The sequence below is a fragment of the Giraffa tippelskirchi genome, chromosome X (assembly GCF_054371585.1).
Source record: "Giraffa tippelskirchi isolate mGirTip1 chromosome X, T2T-mGirTip1v1.2.pri, whole genome shotgun sequence".
Taxonomy (NCBI): Eukaryota; Metazoa; Chordata; class Mammalia; order Artiodactyla; family Giraffidae; genus Giraffa; species Giraffa tippelskirchi.
This window is the reverse complement of record NC_137289.1, coordinates 43,377,024-43,400,657: the sequence shown is the minus strand read 5'-3', so window position 1 is coordinate 43,400,657 and position 23,634 is coordinate 43,377,024. Positions and strand designations below refer to the sequence as shown.

The window sequence follows — 23,634 nt, the reverse complement described above, 5'->3', positions numbered from 1 at the left end:
TGGAAAATTTTAAACATACAAAATAAAATAGCATAAGGAACCCCACCCCCAGTTTCAACAGTTTATCAATATCTGATGTTCTTATATTTCATCCTTTCTCTCCCCTTCTTTTATTTTAATGATTTTAAAAAATATTTATTTTCTTTATTTGACTGCATCAGGTCTTAGTTGTGGCATGTGGGAACTTTTAGTTGCAGCATGTGGAATCTTTAGTTGAGACATGAGTACTCTTAGATGTCACATGAGGGATCTAGTTACCTGACCAGGGATTGAACCCAGGTCCCCTCCTTTGGGAGCCTGGACTCCTAGCCACGGGACCGCAAGGGAAGTCCCTCCCCTTCGTCTTTATTGTTGTTTGGGATTTGCTTTAAAATAACCCACTTACTATTTTACACATAAATAATATAGTGTTCTTCATTTTTAATATTTTAAAGTAGTAATAATTTCTGCATTTCATACAGAGTTTAACTTTCAAACCCTTTCTTTTCTAGTGTATGTGTCAGAGAAGGAAACTCCTATTGATTATAAGAAGAAAAATCGATTTGCTACATATAAGCTGGATATTTTTAAGTAGTTTTGTAACAAATATATTGCCTTTCTTGTCTTTTAAAAAATGTATTAAAAGTTTCTAAAAACTACACTATCATGGTAAGCCCCTGTCTCAGGGACATGAACCTGATTCTGCAAAATGTTCAGAATTGATATTAATGAATTAGTTTTTCTTTTAACAATTAAACAGCACAGAATGCATGTTAAAAGTTATTCTGGTAATTGCATTCTCAGTTTTGAAATGTCTTGTTAAACACCTATGGACTTTATGTTTTTTTGTTTCTCTAAACTTGGATGACTCCATCATAAATATTACTAAATAAAGCACCAGTTATCAATAAACAAGTATGCCATAGAGTCCCTTGGAGATCAAAGTTACTTGTTTAGTAACACTAAGATGTTTTCTGCTTTTTCAGTGTACTGACAAAAGCAATAGTGGGTAAAACTGCTGGTGCCTTAGCATGCAAGGCAGCGGCCCCACACTGTATTAATAGTCTTTGTATTCGACACCATACCCATCCTGTTAGAAAAAGACCTACAACATGCAGTTCATTAATGAATGTCCTTGATTAAGCAGGAAAAATTGATTTTATTAAATCTCAACTCTTGGGTATACATCTTTTCAATACTCTGTGTGATGAAATGGTAGTACATAAAAAATTTCTGCTGCATATGGATGTATAGTGATTGTCCTGAGGAAAAGCACTTGTGCAGTTGTTTGAATTGCAAGCTAAACTAGCCTTATTTTAAAAAAACAGAAAACGAATTTTACTTAAAAGAGCAGATGATGCATTAACTGATTATTCAGAGCTGAATATTTGGCAGATACATTATCAAAAATGAATCGTGTGCTAGTCACTGCACGGAAAACAGTTGAGGGTATTTGTTGCCAATGATAAAGATTTCAAACAAAAATTCAAATTCTTGAAAACTTGCATCAGCCACCATGCATCAATACTTTGACTTTTCTAATGAGGTTGAGGATATTTTTAATGAAAGTGACTTGTTAGATATTGTAAAATGAAGTGTGACAATGTTTGGATGATCTGTATTAGTTCCATATGATCTGTGCATGATGTTATGAAATCAAGCATTTGAAATCAACCAATTAAGTAAAAGGTCCATTTAAACTACAAGACAAACCAATGGGTTTTAGTGTAACAGTACAAAAAAGTCATTGATTTGGTATCAGATTCCACACTGCAACTAACATTTAAGAAACTACAACTGCCCCAGTTTTGGCATGATATTAATAAGAAGAATATCCATAATTATCTGGAAAGGCTCCTAAAACATTTCTTTTTTCCAAACAGTATATCTGTGGGAGGCCACATTTTCTTCCTGTACTTGAATCAAAACAACATTGCAACAGGCTGAATGCAGAAGCAGATATGAAAATCCAGCAGTCTATTAAATTAAACAAAAATGTAAACAATATCTTCTTCTCACTTTTTTTTCTGCAAAATCTTTATTTCTTTTTGGATCAGGGTTTGGGTGAGGGCCCCAGGGTGGTTAAAAAAAACTGCCTAGTAGCTGCAGGGAGTGGTTCAGGCAGCAGCCCTGACTTCAGGGGGATGCAGAGGGGCCCCTCAAAGACCGCTGGGCTCTAGAGGCTCCAGTTGTACTTGAGGGTGAGCCCTTGGAAGAGCTACTGGCTCAGCTTCATATTCCCCCACCCCGTCCCCAGTCTGCGGGGTTGGGGATGGGGCTGATCAGGTGGTTGTAATCTACTTCATGAGTTTCATTTACTCCTCCAAGAAACAGCTCTCTAGGAAGTCAAAGGGATTGGTGTCTGTGCAGCCAGAGCCCAGGGCATGCAGGTCCACAGGGTCTGGCTCAGGTTCTTCTCCAGGGCTGTGGCAGTTTCCTTATTGTCCAAGTTTTATTCCATTCATCTTGGGGACAGCTTCTGCACGTCCTAGAAGAGAGCACAGGACACTGTGCTGGCTTTGCATTTTCAAGAGACGCTGGGTACCCTTGCCCTTTCCCACAGTGGACTCATGGAAGAAGTGGTCCACGCTCTCCAGAGCCAAATCATCACGGTGGAAACAGAAGCCCAGAGAGAGGTAGATGTAGGGGGACTCAGATGCAGGATGACCCAGTGGTTGACCACAGCTTTCATCTCAGCGGAATAATTCTGACCAATCTGTGAGCTCATGGTTGATAAGCAGTTAGGAGCAAAACCTCAAAAAAAAAAAAAAAAAAAAAAAAAAACAAGCACAACAAAAAACGGTGTTGACTGATTCCAGAGGCCAAGGATGGCAGAGTGGTTGGTTCCTAAGATTACCACTGGAAAAGAGGTTGAGGGTGACCGGAGGCTGGGAAAGGGGGCGTCCCTGGATCTGTTGCATCCAAACACTGTTGAAGCAAGAAACATCTACAGGAGTGCTGCATGCACTGCCTCCCCACTTTAATTTTTTTAAGGTAGTTTTCATTTTTAAATGTTATTTATATTCAGATGCAGTGGGTTTATCGTTTTTAAATAAATATCTTTAAAATTTCCTAGTTGTAATTTCTAATACGATAATAAACACTGATTTAACCCACATATCCAAAAGCTCTTTGAGATCCTCAGGTCCTGAGGCCAAAAAGTTTAGGAGATGCTGAGTTAGTTGAGTTTTATGGTTTGTTTCCTATCCTTTCCTGTTTCCTTTCCTTCCCTACCCTGTTTTTGAATGAGAGACCCTCAGGATAGGAAGGTGTGGAGCACGTGAGTTATTTCTTTATATGATTTTAATAGCTATGAAGAGAACACAGATGTCTTTCCCGCATTTCATTGAGATATAATTGATGTATAAAATTGTATTAGTTTAAGGTGTACAATGAGATGATTTAATGTATGTATATATTGTGAAATGATTCCTACAGGTCTAGTTAACATCCACCACCCCACAGTTTCACTTTTTTTCCCCTGTGATGAGAACTTTTAAGATCTACTTGCTTAGCAACTTTGAAATACATGATTCAGTATTGTTAACTATGTATAGTCACTATAGATGTCTTCCAAATCAGTTCCTTATCCCATGTGTAGTTCAGTTGATTATCTGTGGAGGACCCGTGCTTTAAATCCTTCTATTTATTTCAACCTTTTGTTTTAGGGCATTAAGATAAGGTATATAATTTAATATGTAATAAGACATCCTGTTTTTAAATGTTGATTACTTTGTTATGCAAATACAGAGCCAACAAATATTTTCTGTTGGAGAGATACCCCTTGGAATATTAAAATTAAGATGTTCTTGTGGCTTATTTCCCCCCCAAATCATCACGTAAACCAGATCTACTTGATTGTTAAAACTAACACATCCACTCAACAGGAAGTTTGTGTACCTAAGACTGTTCCTAGTATAAATTTCCTAAACTTTCCAATATAGCCCAAAATTACAGTACCAATATCCTGCGTCTTAATTTGATACCTGTTTTATGTTAGATCCCTTTGCATTATTTGTTTGTTTGTTTTATAACTCATGAAGATGGGTAAAGTCCTGTTCCATTAAAGAACAATAGATGAGTGTTATTGAGGTGTGGCATTAAGTACAGTGGGAGAGGCCTCCATTGTACGTGTCACACATGGAAAGAATATACCCGGTACTGGGTGTGGTGGGGAGAGGATGACGTTTGAATGAAAGTTGGAAGGGACTTTAAAAATACTACATCTAGGTCTTGTGTCCTAACTGTGGATTACACCAACCCATCTATGAAACTCATGAAACTTTGGGTGTGCCTCTTTCCTTCCTTTCCACCCAGAAGGGTGTGTAGGTCCACAGGTGCATGTGTGTGAACTTTTAACTTTATGGATTTGTTGGTAACATCTGAGAGAGAGCGTGAGCCTTACATGTACAGATAAAACACGGGTTGGTTTCCATTGGCTTTCCCCAGCATTCATCATGATGGATTTGGAATGCAGTATAAAAGTTGTTTCGTTCTGTGGCCTGCTTATAAAAATGTGAAATGTATTACACAACTCTTGCCACCATCTTCTATTCCCAAACCAGTTCTCATTACCCATAGTAAAAACAGATGCTGTTCACACACATAGTCACACACAAGCACAAACACAAATACTGATACCATCTCCCCACCAGCCCCACACACCTGTGCATAAACTCTTATAATGAGACATTTAGAAAGTTACTGAAACTGGCTGAACTACTGATGGGATACAACAGTCTTAGGAAATGTCCTGGTATTTTACCAAGTAGTGTGTGCTCAGTTGCTCAGTCGTGTCTGACTTTTTCCTACTCCAGGGGATCTTCCTGACCCAGGGATCAAACCCACATCTCCTACATTGGCAGGCAGATTCTTTACTGCTGCGCTATCTGGGAAGCCCCTTACTAAGAAGAAGACATCCGTTTTTAAAGGGAGTATCCATTCCTAGAACGTTCATATTTTGCTGTCGAAATGAATTCTGTTATGTTATGATGAATAGATTTTAAAATCAGTGCTTGGTGTTGACAGATTTCACTGTGATCAAAGATTAGCCTTAGAGTTCAGAAAGCTAGAAGGCATATACATTTCAGATGACCATGAAAGCAAAAGGCAAGGGATCTGTTTCTGGGTGGCATAATCATTGAAGAAGTTCATAGTACTTGGGACAGTGTTGTAAAGTGATAAGTGTGGCCAAAGAAAAGGCAGGGAAAATCCAACATTGCTGGCCTGACACTGATACTGTTCTCTTAGTGGAGGCAATTGCCTGTGCCCCAGTTTTCCCTGGAAAAGCCTGATAATATATACACGTATGCCCTTTCTTCCAGTTAGCTCAAGGCACTTGAGCATAGCTTACTACCCCACATAATTAATCCCTGAGTGGCCACAGGCAGCTAGAGCTATACTTGTTTCACAGACAGTGAAACTGAGACCCAGGAAAGTTGGAGAGGCTTCCTTTAGTGAGTCAGCAATGAAAACAGATGGAAAAACACGTCCTCTGGCTCTGACGCTCTATGCCTTCTGTTTTGGATTGTGTTGCCTTTTGATATTTCATGCAGTTTTTGTGACTGATGAAATAAAGTGCTTGCATTAAGGAGACAGAGTGTAGTCCAGTGTCTGCTAATGGTGGTTAGTGACGAGAACAGGAGTACACTCTTGCCTCCTAATGTGATGTGTCCCAATCCTTTTTATAAGTGAGTGTAACACGAATTGTCTCCTTATTCTGAGAATTCAATATGTTATCTTAAAATGCTTCACTTTGTTTTATATTATTTACAAAGGACTGGTGGATCTATTATCTCACTTTCATACTTGTTAAGTAGATAGAACAGATGGTATTATGCATATAATATACCAGATAGATGATAACAGTGGCTGCCGCTTGCTGAGCACCCTGCTGGAACCAGACCCTGTTATGTACTTATCTCATTTAATCATCATCAACACCATGTGAAGTACATGGAATTAGCTCCACTTTTATAAATATGAACCTGGGGCTCGGAGAAGCTAAGTTGTGTGATCAAGGTCACACAGATTTCAAGTCTGTCTGATTCCTAAGACCCTGATGCTCTCATTGCACTCCATTTCCTTCCAAGTGACTGACTTGCTCTATGTCCGTCTTAGACATGGTCTCCTGAACCTAGGTCAGTACTCTTATTGATTTATTGTTGTCTCCCATAAAGGGCGAGAACTCACAACTCACCAGTTGCTTCATTGAGCAAGTAACTGATTAGAATTGCTAGACCAGTTAAACAAATTTCAACAATAAGCATATAGCAGTTACAACATACCTAATGCTTACCATGTGCCAAGCTACGATCTAAAATTTGAACACATTAAATCATTTAAGCATCACAACAATGTACAAAAGTTAATATTAAGTGACATAGTTGCTATTATCATCCCTGGATGAGAAAACAGGCACAAGAGCTTAAGCAGTTTGCCCAAAGACAATGTAGAAAATTGTGGAGACAAGATTTGAACCAGTCTGGCTCCAGAACGCTGAGCTACTCAACAATACTGCCTCTGAATAGAAAATTTAGTCCAGCAAGTGCTAGCTTAGTTCCTATATGCTGTGCTGTGGTTAGCTGGTCAGTCAGGTCTGATTCTTTGCGACCCCATGGACTGCAGCCTGCCAGGCTCCTCTGTCCATGGGATTCTCCAGGCAAGAATACTAGAGTGGGTTGCCATGCCCTTCTCTAGGGGATCTTCCAGACCCAGGGATTGAACCCGTGTCTTCTGCATTGCAGGCAGATTCTTTACCCTCTGAGCCACGAGGGAAATCCCTTCCTATATCCTAGGCTGGTAGAAAATACAATTCTTATACTTAATAGGTTACATTTTCAACAGCAAACAAGATGTAGCTACTCATGGTAAATGCTCTGACACCTAGCATGTGGCGTGTAAGTATTGTATGAAGACATGAATAAGTATGGCTTGAGATGAATAATAGAACGTTAAAGTGGTCTGGGACAGTTAATTTGCCTTTCTAAGTAATGTACTTTCCTATGGATGAGTGACTTGGCCTCTGGGGAGAAGCTGGTTCCATGTGTTCTAAAATAAGCAGGTTACTTGGCTAATGTTCAAACTTTAAATAGGTATGTGGGTTGCAGCTATTTGACCTGAACCAACTTAAAATTCCCTTGTGTTTTTGCATGATTTCAGCAGAGCTGAAAAAATTCACTTTTCTCTAAATGTCGTGAAGTTCAAATTTATTAATATTTGGCAAAATACTGTGAGGCTGACAGGAAGGGGATTCATAAGTATTGTATCATTCCTTTGTCAGGGTGTTCTTTCTCTAGCAGGAAGTGTTATGACTTGCTCTGTAAAGTTGCAGTTGTAAGAAGAATGTTGGGTTTCCAGATTGACAGTTCTGGGCGTGGGAGGTTCCTTCTATTAGTACTGTGAGAAACAGGTTTGCTCTCGTCCCAGAAGGGGAACTATTTTAATATTTTATTAGGCTCTAACTTTTGTAGTGTGGAATATTTAAGCAGAAATTGAAACATCTCAAAATCCATATTATGTGTTTGGGTAGTTACACATATGGAGACGCTTTTTAAATCTTATGTATTCAAATAGAAGCAAATTTGTTTTAAAAGAAATTTTTGAAGTTTAGAATCTGACATTTTCCAAATATATATTCTGCATTTCCTTTATTTGGGGAATATTTTAGGGACTTTTTACTTTTTTTTTTTTTTTAATTTATTTATTTATTTATTTTTTTGGGGGGGGGCTAATTACTTTACAATATTGTAATAGTTTTTGCCATACATTGACATGAATCAGCCATGGGTTCACATGTGTTCCCCTTCCTGGACCCCCCACCCATTTTTGTAGGCCCTTCACTGGCAATCCAGTGGTTAGGACTTCGTCTTCTAATGCAGAGGGTGCTGGTTCGATCCCTGCCTGGGGAGCTGAAGTCCCACATGTCTCATGGCCAAAAAACCAAAACGTAAAACAGAGGCAATATTGTAACAAATTCAATACAGGCTTTAAAAATGTTTTTAAAAGTTGGTTTTGTAATCCTAATTATATAGCTGTATCTATCTAGTCAGATACCCAAAGGTTTAAATGACAGATCCTTACTTTATATCTTGGAGGTGGGGCAAAAGGGGATGGAATTACAAATGCCTTTGAGCCCTGTTAAATGGTTTTTCAAAAATCTGTGACATAGAAGTTGAGGGCAGCTATCATGACAGAATACGACAAACAGTTGTCCTAGTGTTTATTCATACTTTCCAAAATACATTGAAAATCACTGGTGATGAGATTTTGGTGATGTTAAATTAACTTGGTAATGATACTGATTTCTGATGCTCACAGACTCCACCAGCGTTTTCTATCACATAGTGATCATATAAGCTTTATTTCTCTTATTTCATAATAGCTGGTTATATAAATCTCGACTCTGAATCAAGGGTAACCTCTTAGTTGTTCTTACTACAACTCAAATGAAGTAAAAAGCGAAGAAACAAAAGAATCTAGTTTTCTCGATTAACAAGTACCTTATTTGAGAACATATAAGCAGAGTATATTAGGAGAAGGCACTGGTGACCCACTCCAGTATTCTTGCCTGGAGAATCCCATAGACGGAGGAGCCTGGTGGGCTGCAGTCCATGGGGTCGCTGAGAGTCGGACACGACTGAACAACTTCACTTTCACTTTACACTTTCATGCATTGGAGAAGGAAATGGCAACCCACTCCAGTGTTCTTGCCTGGAGAACCCCAGGGACGGCAGAGCCTGGTGGGCTGCCGTCTATGGGGTCACACAGAGTCGGACACGACTGAAGCGACTTAGCAGCAGCAGCATCAGCAAGCAGAGTATATTACACTACAGAAGGCAATTTCAATGACTAATAGAATAAACTTTCAGCTTAGCTCAAAGTCTAAGCTGAAATTTTATCTCTAGTGATTCTGAGCTGTACATCACAATATTTTGTTTTGAATTAACTGGTCTGATCTTGCCTTGTGAGAGATATATATCTGAAGGTTGCCCTTGGCTGCAGTGTTAATTTTCATAGGAAAGGAGAATGGAAATACTCCTCAGGTATGAAGGTTAGTTAATTTCATTAGAAGCAGATATGTTTTTTCATAAATCATTCAGATATTCTTGGAAAGTGTCAAATTTACTTAGGCAATGAGGAAGGGATTGGACCTTTTAAGAAAAGAATATGCTGTTTCAATCCAAGGAGTTAATAATTCTTAGCTTTGTAAAGATGGAGGAGAGGTATAACTTTGTTGTGTCTTTGGGTTTGATACAGTATTCTTCATAACAGGAAATGGGGGCTTTTTGAATATGGTTAAGATGTACATTAAATGCCTACAAAACTCTTGTCTGGCAAGAATTTAAAGAATGTCTTCAATATGACAATTGATTTGACTGTTTCTGTTGGGAAAATTATTAACTTATTTTTAAATAGTCATTGCTTAAACATCTTATCTTTTTTTATTGAGACAAAAAAAGGAAAGGAAACTTTTACTTAAAATGGGAGTATTTGATATTCCTCCAGGAAATGACACAGGATTGGGCACTCTTTGGGGTTTAAGTGACTCATAGATATCGGTACTTGAAAAAAAGATCAATTAGAATCTAGCTTATGCTAGATTCTAGAATAGAAAAAAGTTATTTCCAGAAAGTGAACTCATTTAATAGCTACATAGGGTGAAATCATTCACTGGATGTCTGGGGTTTGCTTTAAAATAATTCAGGGAAAAGAGAGGGGGTGAGAAAGAGGGAGAGGGAGAGCACACAGCTGAAGAGAGGACAGGTAAAGAGAATCAATGGGAAAATCCTGATAAATGTAGAATCTGGATGATAGGACTGTGGGTGTTGTACAATTTTCTCTTCTGTATACAGTGAAAATTTTCATAATAAAAATTTTAAGTATGGCTTTAGTTTGCAGCAATTTACGTCTATTTCTAAATGATACTTTTATCTGTAAATTGCAGGTTTGTCAAAACATGATGTGTATTATTGTAAAGGTGAAATGTGCTACTTGATTGTCAAAATTGTTGCCAAGCAAAAACTGTTTCTGAAAGAAAAAAAAAATCTTTCTGTTTGACTTTCAGTTAAATTCAAAGGACAGGTTGCAAACATCTTGAAGAGTTTTGTAGTATCTTGAAGTATTAAACAGGAATAGACAGTTAAACCATGCTAACAGGCCAAGTGCATGTGAAGAATGTGGGTGCACTATTATGTCTCAAGTGTTTTGTTCCCAGCTTTCTTTACAGAGTGTGCATTTTTGAAACCACGCGAGACAGCTATTTAGCCTGCATTATGTTTGTTCCCTTTCCCTACTTGCCAACATCAATTTATTCAACAAACATTTTGTGAGGGCTTATTGTGAGCCAAGATAGAAAGTCAAATAAGATAACCAGCCCTGCTTTCAAGGAACTCACAGCCTAGCAGAGGAGATAGAGAAGCAGATGGTTATCACACACTGAGGAGGGTACCGGAGTGGGGGAAGGGGAGTCACTGGTCAGCAACCAGAACCCTATGCTGTGTCTCCTTTAAAGCAACACAGACACAACAGTTGAGGTGGTTTAATTGATTGTAGGTATTGGAGAAATAGGGAGAGGACTAAGATGGCTCAGTTTAAGTCTGTGTGCCCCTGCCCCCATGCATCACTGTGCAAATAACAGCCTCCTTGGCTCCCCTCCCCCTCTTAATAAACCTTCACCCTTCTCTCCTGCATCCTCTGGCCTTGGTGGAGCAGCATACACGCAGAAGATAGCAATCTTTTCTTCACATCAACTAGTAAGCTAATGTTTAAGTGTCCTTGACGTTTTTGGATCCAACCAAGGCAAAATTGCTGTTATATGCAGGCAGTTACTTGGGGTTGGATACAAGGGAGAGTTAACCTTCAGTCCCTGATAGAACCTTCCAAAGTTCATTGCTCCATTGATTTGGAATTTGAAATGTATTTTGTCATGTAAATAGTAGGTAAGATTTTTTTAAGGTCACTTTAGAAATGTCCCTGAAATGGTATGCTATGTCACCAAAATGATGTTTTCGGGGTTTGTATTATTAGAACCTAAAGGAAGTGTAGAAACATCATTGCTAAATGTATCCAAATCAGCTAGCTGCTTTATTCTCTAGTTACAACTCCTGTACAGCCTAACAGCATATATAAGTGTGTGTGTGTGTGTGTGTGTGTGTGTGTGTGTGTGTGTGTGTGCGCGCGCGCGCATGCTCAGTTGCTCATTCGTGTCTGACGCTTCGCGACCCTATGGACTGTAGCCCACCAGGTTCCTCTGTCCATGGAATTTTCCAGGCAGGAATACTGAAGTGGGTTGTCATTTCCTTCTCCAAGGGAACTTCCTGACCCAGGGATTGAACCTATATCTCCTGCAGTGGCAGGCAGATTCTTTACCACTGTGTTACCAGGAAAGTCCATATATAACAGTGCTTCATGGGAAAAGACTATCCGTTTTATTGGGAGTTATCTAGCGATGTCCTCTTGTGTAGTTTTACCAGTTTGTGGCTGAAATGTCAAGTAGAATTACCAGAGGATCTAGACCAAAAAAGCAACCTAGCTAAGCAAAGTATGCTGTACTTGTTGAACTTTTCTTTCATCATAGAAACTTGTTCTCTACTTAACTGTAATGAGCAATTTTTAATGATGTTGAGATGCTGAAATAATAAACAGTAACATCTTTCACCACTTTTTCTGTCTGCTTTCACCTTTCCTAAACTTTCAGGGCTAGGAACCTGCGACTCAAAACAGGGAACCTGTGACAACAGGTGAGACCATTTAAAGAGTAACTCACTTGTGACTTTCAGAGCAACAGATGATTGAGAAAGATGATATAACCTCTTAAACTGCTACAGTTACTCCTTTACCAAGATTCCACTAAAGTTTTCTAAAAGGAAGCAAACAAAACTCCAAGCTGCAGTCACCTGGAGAAAATAAGCTGTAAGGTTAAAAACTAATCACTAAAAAAAAAAAAAATAACTATGGGTACCATAGCGATGGCTCTTGTGTGTTAAAAAAAAATCTTATACTCAAAATAAATCACACTGATACTGGAGTGTGTGCTTATATTTATACTAAATTATTAGCACTGATGCAATGAGAATAGTTGTTTATAGTAGTTAGCATATAAGAGGCTGAAATTAAGTGATATTAAATACAGGGAAGCAGAAACATGTCATATATAGGAATGAATGTGCCACAAGAGAAGGTCAGCATTCTTGTCCTTATTTTTAAAAAGTCTGGCCTGTTTTTTGGTCAGTACCCACTTAACACCAATGTTTTGAAGAAAGAACGTTTAGAACACTTTCATATATAGCCCCTACTGAACCTGTTGCCAATAATCTGTATGTTTTACACAGTTACAGTTTTGGTGATTTCAGTTCAAGGATTAATTGAATCCCTTCTTTAAATAATGAAAATGAATTAGCATTAGCTAGAAGGGTCCCTGTCTGCATTTTCTGGCAACTTTTTATATTTCTCAGTATCATGGTCACATTTGTTAAAAGTTTTGGTTTTTTTGGCTGCATCTGGCGGCATGTGTGATCTTAGTTCCCTAACCATGAATCAAACCCATGCCCCCTGCAGTGGAAGCACAGGGTCCTAACCACTAGACAACCAGGGAATTCCTGGTTAGGAGTTTTTAAATTATCTTCCATAGGGTATAATAGGCATGTGCCTTCTTTCCATAAAGCACTGTGTAGCCTCTTTGTTTTCATTTTTATGGTAAGAGTAGTTAATTACCTTCTCTCTCACATAATCTTTTTTTTTTTAATTTTACATTTACTCCACAGCTCTGTTTTGGGCAAAGTCACTTAACTACCCTAAGTTTTTGTTTCTTCCCTAATTTCAGTAATCATTGGATATTGGGAATACTGGGAATTAACACCACCCTCAAAACATTGCAGTCGGTTGGAATATGTTTTGAGGCATACTTCTGTACCCAGTGTCCAGCAAAAGATTATCATTGTGGGAATATCCGAGAGGAAGATGAAGTTTAGATTCTGTTCTTGAGAAACAAACAATCTTGAAATAAGACATCAGAGCAAGTAATTAGACAAGTATTGTGTGTGCTGATGGTGAAAGAATGGTTGTCTTTGATGGAAGAAGATTATTCTCTTTGACCAAGTTTGAGGATCTGTGTGGAGAAGGCAGATGAACTGAATCTAGTAGGATAATGGATGTCCCAGCCAGATTGTCCTCATCCACTTATATAACTATAGGAGGATGTCTGTGATTCAATTGCTGAATTTTGTGGCAACATTCTAAATCCTATGGGAGTTGAAGAGAAAAATCAGCAGGGATGTGTAGTCATTGGGAAACGTGGTTTGGGAGAGGATGAGGCTTCTGCTGAAACTTGAAGGATGAGTAGAATTTGGATAAGGAATAAAGTGGAGGGCATTTTAAGGCTGAAAGGTAGATACAGAGAGAGGGGATTCTTACTACGAGGGAGAGATAGAGGTAGTGGGGTCAGGATAAAACAGAAGGTACTGATGTAGGGGTTAGGAGGACATGTTCAGGAGGATGGTGCGTGCCTGTGCATGCGGAGTCGCTTCAGTTGTGTCCGACTCTCTGCGACCTGTGGACCATAGCCCGCCAGGCTCCTCTGTCCATGGGATTCTCCAGGCAAGAATATCTGGAGTGGGTTGCCATTTCCTTCTCCACAGGAGGATGGTAGTGATCAAAAAGCTAATTTTGAGTGTTGTTGAAAGATTAAACTGGTTAGATGTGGCTAGTAGGAATGCCAGAAGACCCGGAATACCCAGCAAAGTTTAGACAAGCCATTTCAGCATAATAATTATAGCTTCCTGAAATGAGACTGACATGATCAAAATGGGTGTGAACCCTAGATGTGGACCTTTTTTGAGTCAAGGTATTTACTGAGAGGGTCCTACTGTATATAGCAGAGGGAACTCTGCTCAGTGTTTCGTGGCAGCCTGGATGGGAGACGAGTTTGAGGGAGAATGGGTACATGTAAATGTATGGCTGGGTCCCTTTGCTGTCCACCTAAAACTATCATACTAGTTAAATCGGCTATACCCCAATACAAAATAAAAAGTTTAAAAAGAAAATAAAAGATTTACTGAGAATACACTTGTGTCCCTGTGTTGTGCTAAGTGCTGTGGTGAATACATAGATGAGTAAGCTGTGTTACTACTTAAATAAGTTTATAGTCTTGTTGGGGAAATAAATTCATTCACTAAACTGTGCTTGAGAAAGCTATAATACAGCATAACAATTGAGAATGCTGACTTTGGTGTCAGGTGGAGTTGGATTGAGACCTAGGTCTCCCTCTCTTGAGCCATGTGACTGGGCAAGTTATTCAACTTCTGTAAGCCTGTTTGCTTTACTGTAAAATGGAAATAATAGTATTACGTGGTTCACAGAGTTTTTCTGAGAAGTAACTTTACATAATGTATAGCACAGTTCATTTAAATAATAAGTCCTCCATAAATGTTAGCTGTTATAATATAAACTTACAATGATATGTTATTATATTATCTTAATTATGATTATTACCTACTCTGTAGCCACTGTGAGAGGGGCTGGGAATATGAGGATGAAGGCTAAGCAGTCCCTTCCATCAGAAAGCTTTTGTATAATAGTATTAAATGTTATCCTTGTGTGACTGTATTTTCCCATTCAAAAATTGGTACATATGATCTGACAGTAAGATATTTAAAATTAGAGCTATCTGAAAGGATTCATGCTGGCTGTAATAGAAGAAAACAGACAGTTCTGTGAGAGTCCTGGAAAAAGAATTTTTCCCTCAGGTGGGGATCATCCAAAGAGGCTTTCTCAAAGATTCTTTTGAAAAGTAGCTGGGAGAGGAGATGCCCTGATTGGGGCAGAGGTTATCTTTACAGAGTGTGATTCCAGAGTGTGCAGTGCATGTAATGGGAAGAAACATTGGAAAGATAGACAGGTATCAATACAGAAAAGTGTGTAGGCTTCTTGGATGTTGTGCTGAGAAGTTGGGACTTGCTTTCATAGGTAATATACCTTAGATCTGCTCTTCAGGATGTTAGCAGCATAAAGATTACGTAGGAGGGAGATAGGACTGTAGATGGATAGACTAAAAGGTCTTTAGAAAAGCTAGACTTGAAGTGATAAAGGGCTATGATAATCCAAAAGGCTTAGTGATTTACCTCAATCTCCCTTTGTTTCTTGTGACCAAACTTCTTGAATTTGTAAACCTGGAGATTGAGGAAAGTTGAAAAGGAGACTGAATTTGACAGCAGAGGTGTTCGAAAAGGGGAGAAATAACATGACAGTAAGTTCAAATGTAGACACTTAGACTTTCCTGACTGGGATTTTCCTCTCTGACCTTCCTTCTCCCTTGGCCGGAAGGTCAAGTCCAGATTTTGAGTCTCAGCCTTCTAAATTAGACCCTGACCTTCTGCTCCAACTGTGTTTGTCACAAACCCTAGGCACCGTGCTCCAACCACACTATCTTTCTCTAGCACCAGGATATCCTCTTCTCTGTGCCTAGAGTGCCTTTACCAGTGATAATCTGTCTGAGGATGTCCTCCTTACATTTTAAGATTAAGTTCAAAAGTCACCTTCTCTGGAAAACTGAAGCCCATCACTGTCACCCCACCACTGAGTGACTAGCGTGATGACATTAATACTATGTCTTTATTTTCCATCTTTGTCCCCACTGAACAGTAAAGTCTTCGAGAGGAGACTCTGGATCCTTAGTCTCTATATATGCAGCACCCAGCACGGTGCCTACACACTAAACATTCACTTAAAGCTTGAATATAAATGAATAAGTTGGGTGAGTATGATAGACATTCAAGTTGAAATCTTCTCAAGTCGTTTGGAAACATGTCACTAGAGCTTGAGTAATCAGAGTGAGAGTGGGTGAGCTTTGACTCAGAGGGTTGCATGCCCATTTGACCTGGAGACTAGTGCTGTTGATTTACCGGCTAGGGAGGAGGCAGGGTGGCAGTTTCTGTTGGTACAGTTAGGTATGTGAAGTGTGGGTGTTCTGAAGCATTGCCTGTTTTGGATAGAGGAAGGTGACAAATACACAAATACAAATAATGTATTCTTGCATGTTTTATCCACCTTCTCTTCTTCATGATTTGAACTTATCAGCTTAACTGTGTGTGTGTGACCAAATCTCTGATTTTAAGTCATCAATCAGCCTCACTTTCCCAATTCTGTTTACCTGCTAGTGGCTGATGAATAGCCCCTGCTTTTATCTTTTAGTTCCTTTCAATTTCAAGAAAAAAATACAAAATTCATAATCAACTCTTGATTATCCATGGTTGATTTTCCCACTGTGTGTGCCCTGCTGCCTGAGCCGCGGTTGCTTGTGATTGACACAGATTAGTAAATTTAGTAAGCTGCATTCCTAAAGTGAATTGCTTTAGGGTATGAAAACAGGCATTCTCTCCCCACTCCCCACCCCTGCTGCCTCCACCCCCCATCAAATGCCTTTGAGAATTTGAGTCATTGTTTCAGGTAGTTAGTTGTAGGTACACCTTTCTCAACAAAGATTTGTATTCCGGGTTTAAGTATAGTTAAATGAGCCAGTGGAGTGGTTTCGTAATTGCTGTATTGTTAGTCAAACGCTGTAATTAGGGATGACTTCATAGGCATAAGATTCCTCTATGGGTGACGCCCTGAATTCAGACCCAGTTGTATACGATATCCTTTTATGACAAAACAAACAAACAAGGTTTTGTTTGCTTTTGTTTCATTCCCTTATTTTAAAATCTGTTTTCCTGTTTAAGGAGAGAGAAGGTTTGCTTTTTTCCTGCTGTTTTCCCTTTATAGAGAAGGCCAGCACTGGAGCTAGGGAGGAAAACAGAATTTGGGACAAAGTGCTCTGCAGATGACAGAATTCAGAAAAATGGAGAGACACTGGAAGCTTTTATTTTTGATTGGTATTTCATTTGGCTAAATTTAAATGGAGGGAAAATATATAAATATATTTCTTTCTTTCTTTTTTTTAATATCAGTGCCTGCTCTCTCTATATATAAATAAAGTTCATTTTTTGTGGGAAGACAGACTGGGGAAAAGGACACATTTTAACATATTTCAACAGTCAGACTTTCTTTTTGCCTACCAATCACATACTGTGAAATTTTATTCAGCAATAATATTTACTTTTTACCTCTTCACCTTTCATTTTTCATTGCTCACAGAAAAAAAAATGCAAAGTAGGAAGAATGTGACAGTATTGACAAGCTGTTAACTATTTTTTAAGTGGTCCTGATATAAAGTAAAAATTGGATTAAAAAAAAAACCTCCTGGCCATTCTTCAAGTTGTGTTTAGAAACTGGCCTTATGCAGGAGCCAAATCGACTCATGGGTAAAAAGTGGCTGACAAATTTTCATTAGTCCCATCCTTCTTAAATTACTTTGACTTAAAGTCTTATAGTTTTTATATATGAAGGAGATCTATCATACTCTGCAGTTGATAATTATAGGGCAAAAGACATAACTTTTCATATATTTTATTTAAAAGGTTCTTAGTAGAACTCATGCCTTATATTTATACATAGCCTCTTAATTACTTAGGCATTGATTTTTTTCTCTTTTTCTTTCATTAAGGATTTGAAGTTGCTGTATAATGCTTTATGGTTTATAGTGTGCCCTCACATGCCATCTTTAATCTTCATCAGAACCCTAGGGAAGTAGTTATTATGGCTGTTTTCAAAGGAGGAAACTGAAGCTTAGAAAGATTAAACTCACTCACTCATAGACACACTGCTAGCAGGTCGCAGAGCCGGGACACTGATTGATCTCTTCTGATTCCACATCTCTCAGTCTTCCTGTGTTAACATACTACATCCTTGGGTGGGGAACAAGTTTGCTGCAAGTATTCAGGATTCAATCAAGGTGTTTATGGGGCAATAATCTGTTTTGCTCCCTAAACCCCAATCTGAGATGTTTTACTTATTTTGAGAGAAAGAGTACAATGAATGCCCTATAAAGAGGGTAGAGCTTTCAGTAATTTTAATTTGTACAGTTTCTAAAAATCTGATGTTCCTGGCAGTCTTCCCTAAATTGTTTAAATGTGGTATTTTCCTCCAGGATAGTAAGTACTTAATTGCTTGATTCCATCAAGTACCCGTAAGTAATCTTAAGGACAAACCTTTTTTTATTCATAGTGGGAAAAAAATCTGCATTAAATAGCTAATTTAAATATTATGATTTTTGTCAACTGAGATGTATATTGTGAGGCTTTTAAACTTTACATTGGATTTCTTGTTTTAGTTCAGGTGCTTCAGGGTAGCATTTATTTATTTACTTTCAAATAATTATAAATAAACAAATGGAGTTTATTTAAGTGGGAGACTCCTAAATTAAACTATGTTGTTATCCTGAGCTAAACAAATATTCTTTGGGTAATACATGCGTGTTACAGTTCTTTTAATTCTTAGTTGTGCCTCTTCTTGTCTCCTGTAGCTGAAAAATCTGAGCTATCAGTATAAAAGGGGTCACTTTAGGCTTTCATGATGGTATTTAGACAGGAATAAGAAATTAGGAAACTTGAAAGTGTATTTTGGCGTTTTTTTTTTAATGATGCATTTTATTAATTTTTTTAAGTAAACGTGTGCCTTGAAATCATTTCTATGAGATGTATGTATTTCCTAATTTTTCAGGATGAACAAAAGTGCTCCTTTCCTGGCCTGCTTGAGATGAAATTAATAATCCTTAAAGTCTTCAGAGTCTTTGCCCCATCTCTACCTTTTATTACAACCGCTAGTTCACTTTGTGTCAAATTATAATTATCTACATCTTTGTCTTCCCCAGATTGTAAATTCTTTGAGGGTAGGAACTAGACATGTAACAGAGGCCTGGGTAAAATTGTGTGAGGATAGAAGTGCATATGTGTTGAGGGTATAAAGAAGAGGGAAGAGATTTCTACCCCGTTAGCCCTGCTGCCTGCAAAGGGGAGAACTGGGAGAGAAGGTTTGATTCAGAACCCACTGGTTAGTGGTTAGCCGAAATGAAAGGTGCTGCAGGTTGGGATTTGGGGTGGGTATGGGCTGGGTGGGAGGTAAATGTCCAGAACCACTTTTTCCTAATTTTCTCTTTTATAGAAGTGATATAACAGTATACGAATAATATATTCTTTAAAAAAAAACAACTATATTTTAGATTATTATTGACTCGCAAATTGCCCAAACTAGATGGAAACTTTAGAAATAAAGGAGAGGCCACGTGTTTTCAATTTTCTGAGACAGTCTCACTTTAAACTTTCTGTGCCACTGTTCTGTGTGATGTCATTACTAGAGAGGGGCAATTATTTCACATTGAAAATATGATTACTTACAATATGTGTAAAGAAAATTAGAGTGAAACCTGTAGAGTATTTTGGTAATCAGAAGTGTTGACCATCATATTAGTAAAGTATAGAATATTTTAAAAAGTACCATCAGCAGGTTGCAGGCTAACTTAGGCAAAATCATTTCTTACTCTCCGTCTTGAAAATGACTGCCTTCGTATCCAATTGAAGATATTTCTTTACCCTATAGATCCTGAGACTGCTCTGAAAGGTGTTTTTCATACAGCTTATCTACTGAGAAGTTGTCCATCTTTAGTGACATTTTAACACTAGAGGTAAGAAAAGTTTTATGAACATACAAGTTTTTGAAAAGTCTGCTTTTATTTAATTTTTTAAAAATATGAGTCATTATAAATGTGTGTTGTATTAGGGTGGAAATATAGCGAATAGTATCATATGGTCATTTTAAATCTTTGCAGGGATTTGAGAAACCTGAGTTTGAATTCTAGGTCCTTGGTCTCCCTGAGCCTAGGTTATCTAATAAGAAAAAATGGAGTAAGAATATTTACCTTAAAAGGCTGTTATGAGGGTTCATAGAATTAGTAGGAATATGAATTTATGAAAGTACTGTTTTGTTGAGTCCCTTACTACATGACTGGGACTGTGGTTAGTTCTAGAAGTGACAATGATGGGTGTGCAAAAGACAGATGTGGTCCCCTCTCTTTTGAGCTCTTCTGTATTAAATATTAGGCATCACGGCAAACAGAAGAGTTGTCAAGTAATTTTTTAACTTTTAATAAAAATGTTTAAAAGATAAATATGAGATCTCAAATTTGCTTTTCATATAGTTTTTGAACTTTAACAGGTAACACATTTAGGACAGTGAAACTATCCTATATGATACTATAATGGTGTCCGTTTTGTATATACAAAATGCATAGTATGTACAACACCAAGAGTGAGCCTAATGTAAACTGTTGACTTAGGTGACAATGATGTGTCAAAGAAGGTTCATCAATTGTAACGAATGTATCCCTGATGAAGGATGTTCATAATGAGGGAGGCTGTGAGAGTGTTAGGGCAGGGGTATATGGAAACTAAATTCTCTGCTTTTTGCTCAGTTCTGTTAAAAAGGAAATTTCTTTAAAAAGATGGTGTATGTGAAAGTCGCTCAGTCATGTCCACCTCTTTGCGACCCCATGGACTGTAGCTTACCAGGCTCATGTGTCCGTGGAATTCTCTGGGCGAGAATACTGGAGTGGGTTGTCATTTCCTCCTCCAGGAGTTAAAAAGATTAAATGAGAAAAAAAAAAAAGAAAAAGACAACAAATAATCATGTGCGTTTCCTTCTGTCTAAAAGTTAATAGGTTTGTATGTGGGGATTTTCCATTGTAGTACAGACCTCCTTTCTCTATTGCAGGAATCAGTCAAGATTTTCTGTAAAGGTACCCTCATATATACTGTATGCCAAGAGGCAAAATAAGAATATTATATTATTAATGTCAAGGATTTAAATGTTGTTTCCACAAATTTTTACTGACAAAATTCAAAAAATAATAAGTGTTTGAGTACTTTTTTTGGTACTACAACTGTACTGATGAGAAAAATGGAATTCTTTTGTTATTTTTCTGGGATAACATTTCATTTTATTGAAGTTCAAACATTTGACAGCAGATGTTTATCTGAAAAAAACCTTACTTAGCTTGGGGCCATACAGAAATAAGCAGTGGCCCAGATTGGGCCCGTAGGCCATAGTTTGCCAAGACCTGTTTGTTGATTAAATAGGTAAAATAGGGGCAAATCAGAAAGAGTATAAGCTCAAATAATATTAAAAAGTTGTGTACACAAAGATGTGTTGATAAGCATGCTCTTGTGTGTGTTTCTGTATCACAACCAAAAATAATTTGTTTTAGTTGATTCATTCTTTAATGGGGATGATTGGTAGCTGTCGTATGCTCCTATATGAACATAAGGTTTTCCACAGTGAATGACTTTTAAATGACTTAAGGGGAAAAAATGGTAACTATGTGAGATGATAGATGTGTTAACTTACCTTATTGTGGTTAAGTTACTATATTTTCACAATATATGTATATATCAAGTTGTTATGGTGTAGAGCTTAAACTTAACACAATATTATGTCACGTATCTCAATAAAGATGGAAAAAATAGAACTAGCCAGTAAGATAGATAGATGCCAATTGAAAAAGTTATTTTTTTAAACATTTATTTATTTATTGGCCATGCCATGCAGCATACAGGATCTTAGTTCCCCCTCCAGGGATTGAACCAGTGCCCTTTGCAGTGGAAGCACAGAGACCTAACCACTGGACCACCAGGGAAGTCCTAAAAAAGTTATATTTTACATGAATCTTTAGTCACATAATGTTGACTTAGTTTTGGCTCATATAACTAAGAATCTATCATTGCTTGCTACCTTGCCCCTTCTTTACATTCTTTGAATGCAGTGTAAGACTTTGTCCTTGAAAGGACGATTGAGAAGTATTTTTGTCTGAGGAGCTTTTGACCAATGATAATTTCTCATTTGTTTTCTTCATTATGGCTATAGCTAGAAATATGGGAACCTATTCAGATAGTTCTAGTAGTTTGCATTTCTGTCTAAATTATCCCTAAAATGAGAGTTTACAGGATTGCTTATAATATATTCATCACAAATTTTTTGTCTTAAAATTTTTTTTCTTCCAGTTTGATAGATACAGTTGACATACAGCATTTGTAGAAGTTTAAGAGGAACAGCAAAATAATTTATATACATCATGAAAGGATTATCACAATAAATTTAGTAAACATGCATTATCTCATATAGATACAAAATAAAAGAAAAAAATGTTTTTCCTTTTGATGAGAACTCTTAGGATTAGCTCTCTTAACAAATTTCACATTATAATTATCATGTTGTACATTACATCCTTAGTACTTACTTATAACTGGGAGTTTATACCTTTTGACTGCCTTCATCCAATTCCCTATCCTCTGGTAACCCCCTACATCTTGTAACCACCAATCTCATCTCTTTTTCTGTCAGTTTGTTTTTGAAGTATAATTGACCCACAACACTGTTAGTTCTTGTTATCTATGACTGTTTTCAAGTCTTAAACCTTTTTGGTTTCTCTTTAGATCTTTAAATGGATGAGATGGCTACCACTCAGATTTCCAAAGATGAGCTTGATGAACTCAAAGAGGCCTTTGCAAAAGTTGGTGAGTTGTTTTCTTGTAGGGTAACTATGGTAAAGCAATGTTTATTTGGCACTAATCAAAGTTATTTCTCTGAAAAATTATGTGAATGGTTAATCAGGAAACTAGTTAAAATCAATGGAATAAAGTTCTAGAAGCCACACTTTAAACTGTGTCATTGCTAATTATAGCTAGTATCTAATATGGTGAAAGGTTTTTAGTCCAGGGTCCCAGTCTTTACCTGGGGGCTGCTGTGGCTCCTGAAATTTGTAGACATATTTTGTTTTACCATATTTTTCTGAGGAGAGGATTTGAAGCTTTCACTATATTCTCAAAGAGCCAACTGACCCCCCAAAATGTTAAGAACCGTTAGATGATGTTGCGTGTGTGTGTGTGTGCGCGAGCATGCTCAGTCATTCAATCGTGTCTGACTCTTTGCAACCCCATGGACTATAGCCCACCAGGCTCCTCTGCCCATGTAATTTTCCAGGCAAGAATACTGGTGTGGATTGTCATTTCCTACTCCAAGTGATCTTCCTGACCCACCTGGGAAGCCCAGATGATAGTTTACTTTTAATTAACATGGCTTTACTGCCTTTTTCTTGGATGTATTGTGCCTTTGGATGATGCACACTGTTCTACCTTCTTGAATCAGCATATGTATAAGATGGGAAGGATTAGCATACCATTTGGCTTACCTTTAACATCATATAACATGTCTTCAAATTTAGCAGCTATGGAAGCAATTTATAGTATTTACATTCCATTATTTCAGTGCTCAAGTCAGTGAAGATAATGAGAAAACAGGGTAAGACCTGATTATTGATGTGTGTACTCAACAGGTGCTTTCAGAGGGAGAGTATTACTGTTTGGTATCTTCTTGACTAAAGGGTATGAAGTCAAATCATAATGATTTGTTATTTAAACCAGAATCTACTCTTTGACCTGTGTTGGAAACCCCATTAGTGAAAAGTGAGGAAATACACATCTCTTGTTGTTCAGTCACTCGGTCATGTCCGACTCTTTGTGACCCCATGGACTGCATCACGCCAGGCTTCCTTGTCCTTCACTAACTCCTGGAATGTGCTCAAACTCATGTCCATTGAATCGGTGATGCCATCCAACCATCTCATCCTCTGTCACCCCCTTCTCCTCTTGCCTTCAATCTTTCCCAGCATCACGGCCTTTCCAATGAGTCAGCTCTTTGCATCAGGTGGCCAAAGTATTGAAGCTTCAACTT

General features: G+C 37.8%; 1 protein-coding gene across 4 annotated transcripts in view; it reads left to right on the top strand.

Annotated features, from left to right (window-relative positions):
• Window positions 1–23,634, top strand: part of LOC145537121 (plastin-3) — an 88,814-nt gene that overhangs the window by 22,101 nt on the left and 43,079 nt on the right. For all 4 annotated transcript variants that reach the window (XM_081567858.1, XM_081567861.1, XM_081567859.1 and 1 more), the window contains 2 exons: window positions 19,450–19,534; window positions 22,338–22,418. In XM_081567858.1, coding sequence (XP_081423984.1) covers window positions 22,346–22,418 — 73 coding nt within the window. In that variant the 5' untranslated portion in view covers window positions 19,450–19,534; window positions 22,338–22,345. The remainder of the gene's footprint in view (window positions 1–19,449; window positions 19,535–22,337; window positions 22,419–23,634) is intronic.